The sequence below is a fragment of the Gadus morhua genome, unplaced genomic scaffold, assembly GCF_902167405.1.
Source record: "Gadus morhua unplaced genomic scaffold, gadMor3.0, whole genome shotgun sequence".
NCBI lineage: Eukaryota > Metazoa > Chordata > Actinopteri > Gadiformes > Gadidae > Gadus > Gadus morhua.
The window spans coordinates 30,001-40,000 of record NW_021964035.1 but is presented as its reverse complement, the minus strand read 5'-3'; the positions used below and the strand labels follow the sequence as shown (position 1 = coordinate 40,000).

General features: G+C 49.5%; 1 protein-coding gene across 1 annotated transcript in view; it reads left to right on the top strand.

Annotated features, from left to right (window-relative positions):
- LOC115538929 (ankyrin repeat and fibronectin type-III domain-containing protein 1) overlaps positions 1-10,000 on the top strand; it is a 30,974-nt gene that overhangs the window by 10,109 nt on the left and 10,865 nt on the right. The window contains exons 6-11 of the mRNA XM_030350142.1: positions 1,039-1,129; positions 3,033-3,140; positions 6,244-6,343; positions 6,879-7,011; positions 7,447-7,560; positions 8,020-8,235. Of these exons, the coding sequence (XP_030206002.1) occupies positions 1,039-1,129; positions 3,033-3,140; positions 6,244-6,343; positions 6,879-7,011; positions 7,447-7,560; positions 8,020-8,235 (762 nt within the window). The remainder of the gene's footprint in view (positions 1-1,038; positions 1,130-3,032; positions 3,141-6,243; positions 6,344-6,878; positions 7,012-7,446; positions 7,561-8,019; positions 8,236-10,000) is intronic.

Below are 10,000 nucleotides of genomic sequence, written 5' to 3'. Positions count from 1 at the left end.
ACATAAAGAGTGTCAGCTGGTTTGATTGATATGACTGAGAGGGGAGATATTCTGATGTATGCATACACATATGCACACACACACACACACACACACACACACACACACACAGACACATACGCGTACATACTATGATTTACTGACACACAGAAGCCGAACATGCTGTTTTCTGATTGTAGTCTGGAAGAAAACTAAATGGAATGTGTTTGCTATCTGAATGTAGTTTGATTGTAGCATGGCTGAAGTCTGACTGTAGTTCTGTTGTAGTTACGTTTTAGTCTGACTGTAGTGTGGTTGTAGTTAGGTTATAGTCTGACTGTATTGTAATTGCAGTAAGCTTATAGCATAACTGTAGTGTGGTTGCAGTTAGGTTATAGTCTGACTGTAGTGTGGTTGTAGTTAGGTTATAGTCTGACTGTAGTGTGGTTGTAGTTAGGTTATAGTCTTACTGTAGTTCTGTTGTAGTTACCTTTAAGTCTGACTGCAGTGTGGTTGTAGTTAGGTTATAGTCTAACTGTATTGTAATTGTAGTAAGGTTAGAGCCTAACTGTAGTGTGGTTGGAGTTAGGTTAAAGTCTGACTGTAGTGTGGTTGTAGTTAGGTTATAGGTCTGACTGTAGTTTGGTTGTAGTTAGGTTATAGTCTGACTGTAGTGTGGTTGTAGTTAGGTTAAAGTCTGACTGTAGTGTGGTTGTAGTTAGGTTATAGTCTGACTGTAGCTTGGTTGTAGTTAGGTTATAGTCTGACTGTAGTGTGGCTAGAGTTCGAATTTTAATCTGACTGTGTGGTTGTAGTCTGACTGTAGTTTGGTTGGATTCTGACTGTAGTGTGGTTGTTATCATTAGACTGGTTGTAGTCTGACTGTAATGTCATTTGCGATCTGTAGTGTAGTTTCAGTGTGTTTTTTGTGTGTTGTGTTGTCTGGCTGTAGTGTCGTTATACTGTTACCTGTAGTCTGGTTGTAGTCTGACTCCAGTGTGGTTGTAGTCTGACTGTAGTGTGTTTGTAATGTTAACTCTCCTACTGCTTGGTTTTCAGGGCTCCTACTACTACATCCAGGTCTGGGCCTACAACATGAAAGGATGGGGCCCCCCATGCACCTCCACACCCACGTGTGCTGCCCCTTCCAGTAAGTTCATCAATATATGTGTGTGGTTTTGTGTGTCCCTGTGTGTCTGTTTGTGTAACAACGTCCATGCTACACAACACCTGGTTGCCTCCACTCCACCTCGGTAGCTCCTCCTAAACAAGTACGCAGGGTGGTGATGTTGGAACCGGTTTATGGCAGAGGTTGAGTACAATATGAACAGCAGGAGCTGTAGCGTGCTTCCATGCAGGAGATCTTCCTGAGAGTGCATTTTGACGGCTGGTTTAACCTGTTTACTGATTGGTCAAAACAGGTGTGCAGCCCCGACCAGCGCCAGAGTCCAATCAGTCCGACTCAGGCTGGTCGGGGCTGCTTAAACAAGCCATTGCACACCCACACTCATCAGTGTGTTTGTATCTTGTCAGGCTGCTGTAACTTTCGTAACAAGGTTTTCATGACGTCATCATTGATGTCAACCGCCTCGGATTGTCCAACAGACTTCTGGTGACTTTGTGCATTCTATCATTTCTCTTCGGCTTGCGGCACTGTTTGAAATGCATTGTGGGTACCCCTCCTTGTGTTTGTGAGTGTGTGTTAGTGTGTGTGTTACTGTGTTTAGGGGGTAGGGGGGGGGGGTCATGGGACATGCGACTAGGGTGACGGGCAGCGGGGCGTAAACCGACAGAACGTGATGTGACATACGCCTATAGCATGATGCTGAAGTACTGCAGAGCTGCATACCAGACCTGGAAAAACACAGCACACCACTCTCTGTTATTCACACTGTTAGTGTGTGTGCATGTGTGTGTGTGTGTGTGTGTGTGTGTGTCTCTCTCTCTCTCTCTCTCTCTCTCTCTCTCTCTCTCTCTCTCTCTCTCTCTCTCTCTCTCTCTCTCTCCCTCTCCCTCTCTCTCTCCCTCTCCCTCTCTCTCTCTCCCTCTCCCTTTCCCTCTCTCTCTCTCTCTCTCTCTCTCTCTCTCTCTCTCTCTCTCTCTCTCTCTCTCTCTCTCTCTCTCCCATAGCTAATTTGGATGTAGTGTGTTTGTGTTTTACCACTGGTCCTATTTGCATGTGGCGCTGCTCGCTGCAGCGGGGCCAACACTGGGCCCCTTATGCGGCCGCCGGCCGTTAAAGGGCTCCCTGTGCTGCCGGGGCAGCCACCTTCAGGGGGATAGAGCGCGCCGTGTTTTGGGGGCTCTTCTCCCACCCGCCCACCCCGACAGGCCGGGAGAGGTGGGGTGAGGTTGGGGGTGGGGTTGGGGTTAGCTGGGGTGGGGGGATAACCAAGACATCCCTGTTGGCTTATCATTGACACATTGTTCAGGAGCATGCAGGGATGCTAGCTAGCGGCTATGCTAGCTAGCACTCGCCAATCCCCCCTGTGGGAGTGTAAAGAGACGTGTGTGTTTTTTGAACCCACCATTAAATACCTCATACGAATTATCGTAAAACATAACAGCCTTGAATGTACAATTTCAAATCTTGGGGCTACCAGCACAGGACCTATAGCCAGAGGTTCACAGGGATACTAGTCATCTAACTATTAAAACAATAATTAAACATACCGCTTGTATCCACATTCCTGCTGGTTGAAAGGCACCAAAACAATGAGCTTGTTGGCTTCCATGTGTTTCTATCACGTGAACAGTTACAGCTAGGTCACCACTTGCAACTGTCAATAACCGTCAAAAGGAGTGTAGGTCCATTGGCTTAATACCTGGGTCCAGTGCCCTCATTATGGACACATTCCCTATAAATAATGGCGTTGAGCTCCTCAGAGTGTGGTCATGGCATTTTTTGTTTTATTGATGAAATTATGATTGAATGATAAAAACTATGAGTGCTTCAAAAGCGTTTAGGGTCCCTGCCTGTGCGGCCCCCTGGGTGGTCTGGGGGGGGTTCTTGACGTTGGTTCTCAAGCCGCCCTCCTCTGGCGTGTTGGCAGGCTGGCGGGAGATGGACGGCCGTGCCCCGAGACATCAGGGCCACCAGGAGGCGCTGGACCGGCTGCTGTTCCTGACCAAGGAGGCCCACCGCCACTGCTCCTGCCACGGTACCTGCACCCCCCAGCCCCCTGACCCCCCGCTGGGGTCGGGGCCACCCTCCACACGTCCTCTACCCTCCTGGTAGATCCATGGGCTGGGAATGGAACATTGCTCTGTTAAATGAGCTGACCAGGGACTAGAACCCCTAACCCTGGCAGTGTTGGTACCTTACCCAGGCCTCGAAGCGTACCCACAGCGCTACCCTGGGAACAGAACCCCCACACTTACCTATTAGAACGCTTACAATAGAATGGAGACACTCCAACCATAAGCCATACTCTCTCTCTCTCTCTCTCTCTCTCTCTCTCTCTCTCTCTCTCTCTCTCTCTCTCTCTCTCTCTCTCTCTCTCTCTCTCTCTCTCTCTCTCTCTCTCGCTCTCAATCTCTCTGTCCCTCTGTCTCTCCCTTTCTCTATCTCTCTCACTCTTTCCCCATCTCTCTCCCCCCTCTCTCTCACTTTTTCTCTCTCTCTCTCACTTTCTCTCCCCATCACTCCCTTTATCTTTCTCCCTCTCCCCCTCTCTCTCTCTCTCTCCCCTTCTCCCTCTCTCTCTCCCTCCCCCTTCGCCCCCACTCTCTATATGTCAATAAGTCCTAAAGCGGGTGGTGTTTGGTGAGGCGCAGGGTATTTCGAGGCGTGCGTTACCGTGGGTGACAGCATGTCGGGGGAGGGGGTGCAGGTGTGAGACCTCTCTGTGAGGCTGGAGTCGCTAGGTGACAGACGTTGCCGAGACGACAAGCACCTCAGAGCCCGGGGGCGATGGGGTTGGGGACGGGGAGAGGCCCTGAGCCACCCTGAAAAAGAAACCCACCAACACCCAGCCACAAACCCACCCATAACACACACACACACACACACAGACACACAGACACACACACACACACACACACACACACACACACACACACACACACACACACACACACATACCCTTCCATAACACACACACACATACACACATGACCACAAACACACACACACACACACACATACCCACCCATAGCACACACACATACACACATACACACACACGACACACACAAACACACGCGCACACACACACACACACACACACATACACACGCACATACCCACTCATAACACACACAAATACAAACGCGACACACACACACACACACAAACCCACCCATAAAACACACACTGACACACACACACACAAACACACACAGACACACACACACAAACACACAGTCACACACACACACACGAACACACACACACGCACACACACACACAAACCAACCAATAAACACACATACTCACAAACCCACCCATCATACACACACACACACAAACCCACCCATAACACACACACAGACACACAAACACACAACCCAACCTAACACTTACTCAAACACCGACACTACCAACCAATCACACACAGACACACACACACACACACACACACACACACACACACACACACACACACACACACACACACAGACACATACACACACAGGTCAGGTCATCTCTCTTTCTCTCTAGTCACTATTGTGCAGTGTGTCTATGTGTGTGTCTAGGGGGAGGTGTGTCTGGTTGTGTGTGTGTGTCTTGGGGGGGGGGTTGTGTTCATAGTATAATAGCATGCATTGACTCCATGTTCTCTAGCCACCATGGGTTGTGCAGTGTGTGTGTGTGTGTGTGTGTGTGTGTGTGTGTGTGTGTGTGTGTGTGTGTGTGTGTGTGTGTGTGTGTGTGTGTGTGTGTGCGTGTGCGTGTGTCTGTGTGAGGCTGGGTCGATGACACAGTAGCTAGTCGGTGTTGTAGTACTCTAGTCATGTTAGAGGACCTGGTCATATTAACTCAGACTGACACACACACACACACACTTGTACTTGGACATATTTAACTGCACACACATTGGTAGACATGCACTCATACACGCTCTAATGTTGTACTACAGAGTTACAACCGTGGGGCTTGTCCAAGCTGAACATACACTGAGTGTTTTCCTTATGCCTGAAATATGAGTGAGCACACTGTGGCAGACGCACACACACACACACGCACACATGCAACATTGGAAAAACACGCAACGCACGTTCATGTTCTCTCCCTCTCTACACCCTTCACTCTGTCCCAACTCGAGCACGCCCACACACACGCACACACCCAAACACACATCCCTACACACTTACACTTACATGTCACACACACACACACACACACCTCCACACACTGAAAGCTCTCCGAACACTATGAATGAGGTGGTGAAAGGGGTCTTGAGAGACAGACCTGTCCGTCCCAATGCTGTGATTGTTGCGGTGAGAGACTGACTGTTGCCAGGGGTGACGGTGGCCTCTGATAATAACTATAGCAGTCACATTGTTTTAAAGTCAATTATTATTTATATTGTTTTAAAGTTATTGACTTTAAAACAATGTGACTGCTATAGTTATTATCAGAGGAGTGGCTGCTGATGTGACAGGTTTGATTTTCAAATAAAAATGAAAATGAAATGATGAAATGCAATACCTCTGATGCTTTTTATTTTTCCTAATAAGAACACATTATCTGAGTCCTACATATGGTAATGGTATTGAGTGGGCGGGACAGACTCCACCCATTGGATAAGAGGCTGAACATGAGCACGTATCGGGCCTCACTGTATTCCCATGGGCAACATTTACGCCAACTGAGACAGACATAACTGTTATCCACTGGGTTTGTCCCGCCCGTTCATTTGCATTTGGATGCTGTCCACTTTGAAATTGGGCACGTTTTGAAAATGCAAATTCAAATTGGATTGGATGATTGCATTTAGATTTTTTTTAGGACTTAGATAATGCGTTCACATCATGAGAAATAAAAAACATTAGTGCTATTGCATTTTCATTTTCATCTTCATTTTCATTTCATATTTTCATTTGGTTATTGCCCTAAAGCTGCTCCCATAGCCTCAGGATTGCTGGGAGAACTTTTCTAAACGCAATAAGAGGAAGAATCTGCAGTACTGTAATGGTGGGGGGGTCATAAAACGAATGGATCTTTGGATAAAAACAGCATCTGCCAGTGACTCATTATGAGTAAACGAGGTTACACTGACACCGAGGTGACTCCTGTCTCCTTTCCTGCCGTCCATTCAGAACAGTGCAAAGCACCGCCACACGGCAGGAAGCACTCCGTCTCCAAGAGTCTGCGGCACCTCTTCCAGCCCACCACCAAGTTCGTCCGGAACCTCAAGAGGTGAGCAGCCATCTCCCCGCTCCGCCGATACATTCTACATATTCTAGATGTTACAACTGGAAGGGTTTCATTCAAATCGTCATTCAGAGAATATAATCCATGCATCCGTTGTTCACAGTCCATCCAATGGATGGAATGTACCTGTAGAGTACACCTGTAGATATACCTGTAGAGGAACAGTACACTTGTAAGAACACCGCTACAGTACACCTGTACAGTACACTTGTAAGAACACTGCTACAGTACACTTGTAAGAACACCGCTACAGTACACCTGTACAGTACACTTGTAAGAACACTGCTACAGTACACTTGTAGGAACACTGCTACAGTACACCTGTACAGTAAACTTGTAGGAACACTGCTACAGTACACCTGTACAGTAAACTTGTAGGAACACTGCTACAGTGCACCTGTACGAACACTGCTACAGTACACCTGTACAGTAAACTTGTAAGAACACCGCTAGAGTACACCTGTACAGTAAACTTGTAGGAACACAGCTACAGTATACCTGTGTGTGGTTTATGCTGCAGGGGACTCTACCTGACAACTATCTTCTACCGGGACGACAATGTGTTGGTTACCCCCGACGACCAGATCCCTGTGGTAGAGGTGGAGGATGCCTTCTCCTCCACCCTCATGCAGGACTTCCTGTGGTTCACCAAGGTCAGACAAATACACTGGCACACATACCAGCAGACTATAGGGTGACTCTTTAGTACTTTTCCCAATTATGCATCTATAAATGTTGGTCCAGAAGTACCAACATGGCTGTATTGAACCACCGGTACTTCATATCACATGATGGACAGCCTCCCATACTATACACTCCTATACGCACACACACACACACTGTGTGTGTGTGTGTGTGTGTGTGTGTGTGTGTGTGTGTGTGTGTGTGTGTGTGTGTGTGTGTGTGTGTGTGTGTGTGTGTGTGTTTGTGCGTGTGTGTGTGCATGTGTGTGTGTGCATGTGAGTGTGTGTGTGCATGTGTGTGTGCTGTCCTCCTCTAGTTTGGTCATTCAGGCACTGCATATGGCTGACAGGGATCAACATACCTATAGAGACATGTGTGTGTGACAGCGTGTGTAATCTGCTCAGGTTTCCTATCTCTGGGAGGACATCCTGTGGCTCCAGCAGTGCCTCAGTCCGTCTCAGACGTCCTGCACCCTACAGACCAGGGTGAAGATGCTACAGGCCGTGTCTCTTCTTCAGGTGAACCAATAGAAACACTCTGCCAAACTTCTGCTCTCCACCAATAGAAACCGTCTTAGATAGACGGGCCATCGACAGTAGAAAACTGTTGCCAAGAATAGTTTTAACCAATACGAAACATCCATCAAGAACCCATTATCCTACCGTCCAATAGAAATCCCTCCGCTGTATACGTATGACACACGTTACACACCAAGTTACTCTCCACCAATAAACACTCAGAACAATCAACTCCAGTAATAGAAAGCTTGTAGCCACGACTGTCTCCACCAATAGAAAATGTCTAACCTGTTAGCCAATAGGAAACACCCTTTAAGGTTAGATAAAGTATCTGTTGTTTTTTTTGACAAAAATAATAAAATATGGAACAATGTAAGTCAATTTAAATCAAGAAAATGTAAGCAGCGATAAAGCCATTATCGGGGAACTCGACCAACCACGGGCTCTCTCTTCTCCCAGGGCATGCTGGGAGTGCAGGACCTGGGCCAGGCGTACTTCGAGCCCATCAAAGACAAGCAGGGCAACGCGCTGCTGGTGCTGCTGCGGGACATGAGCGCCGGCCCCGCCCTGGACGGCGTGCACTGGACCCCGCTCTGCAAGCTGCAGCTGCAGCGCAAGTCCATCTCCTCCCCCGAGGAGCCCACCGCCCTGGACACCCTGCTCATCACGCTGCACGTGAGTCCCCCCCGGTCCCCATAGGCCCCTGAGTCCCCCCCGTCCCCATAGGCCCCTGAGTCCCCCCCGGTCCCCATAGGCCCCTGAGTCCCCCCCGGTCCCCATAGGCCCCTGAGTCCCCCCCGGTCCCCATAGGCCCCTGAGTCCCCCCCGGTCCCCATAGGCTCAGTGAGTCCCCCCCGGTCCCCATAGGCCCAGTGAGTCCCCCCCGGTCCCCATAGGCCCAGTGAGTCCCCCCCCCGGTCCCCATAGGCCCAGTGAGTCCCCCCCGGTCCCCATAGGCCCAGTGTGTCCCCCCCCGGTCCCCATAGGCCCCTGAGTCCCCCCCGGTCCCCATAAGCCCAGTGAGTCCCCCCCGGTCCCCATAGGCCCCTGAGTCCCCCCCGGTCCCCATAGGCCCAGTGAGTCCCCCCCCGGTCCCCATAGGCCCAGTGAGTCCCCCCCGGTCCCCATAGGCCCAGTGAGTCCCCCCCGGTCCCCATAGGCCCAGTGAGTCCCCCCCGGTCCCCATAGGCCCCTGAGTCCCTCCCCTGGTCCCAATAGGCCCCTGAGTCCCCATCGGTCCTCATAGGCCCTGTTAGTCCCCCCCGGTCCCCATAGGCCCTGAGAGTCCCCAACAGCCTCTCATTGGCCCTGCCCAGGAACACATGGTCACCTTCCTATGCACTCATGTGTGAGCAGGGAAAAACCAGGACACACATTCAATAACCAGACGGATGAATACTCCGAATGCCATGCACACCATCATTAATACTGGCTTGCTACATACACTAACACACACACACACACACACACGGGCAATCAATAACAGACTGATCTGAACACACACACGTGTTAAGAGGCCTGCCAATGCACTGGAAATGGAACAGTAAAGTGCCTATAGACACAAAAGAAGGAGAGGTCTAGCAGCAATGCACACACAGGGGTAACCCAGTTACCTATACACACCAACCAATCATGTGCATTACAACACATACACAATCAATAGGGTGAAACCCAAAAGGTGGCAGATAATTAAATAACTATCAATAACGTATTACGATACTCATCTATCAGACTGGGTGAATCTATACTCTGACTTGACCTCATGAAATCCATAATCAATATCTTATATTCATTTCATGCCCCTCTCTCTCTCTCTCTCTCTCTCTCTCTCTCTCTCTCTCTCTCTCTCTCTCTCTCTCTCTCTCTCTCTCTCTCTCTATCTTGGGCTCTGTCGAGAGGCTGTGGCTCGCTGAGTGGGGGGTCCTGGACTCAAGCGTTCCGGGATCCTGTCCTTATCATTACCTCTCATATTCCCATCCCAGTTAGTTCTTGGCCAGCGTTGGACCAGGGAGTGGGGAGTGGGTGGCGGGGGGGGGGGGAGTGGACCTGAGGAGTTCTGCTCCCCTGCTGTCTTTTCCAATCTGTATTCCAGTTACTTGGACCCTGCCAAGTAACTGGTTTAATTAAGCACAGCGCTTTGTACGAGCAGTAATACTGTTCCTTTATTCAGACACATACTATAGCCGCTGTTCCTTTAGGAACACCTTTATTCAGACACATACTATAGCCGCTGTTCCTTTAAGAACACCTTTATTCAAACACATACAAGCAAACGCAAATGGCCAGAGCGCGAGCACTCACGAAAATTATAATGTGCTTCAGATTTGGGCCTAGCTGGCTGGCTGTAGCGTAGCCGTAGCATAGACGTAGCGTAGCCGTAGCATAGCCGTAGCGTAGCTGGAGCGTAGCCGCGCTCCAGTTAAAGCTGCGGTGATCTAGT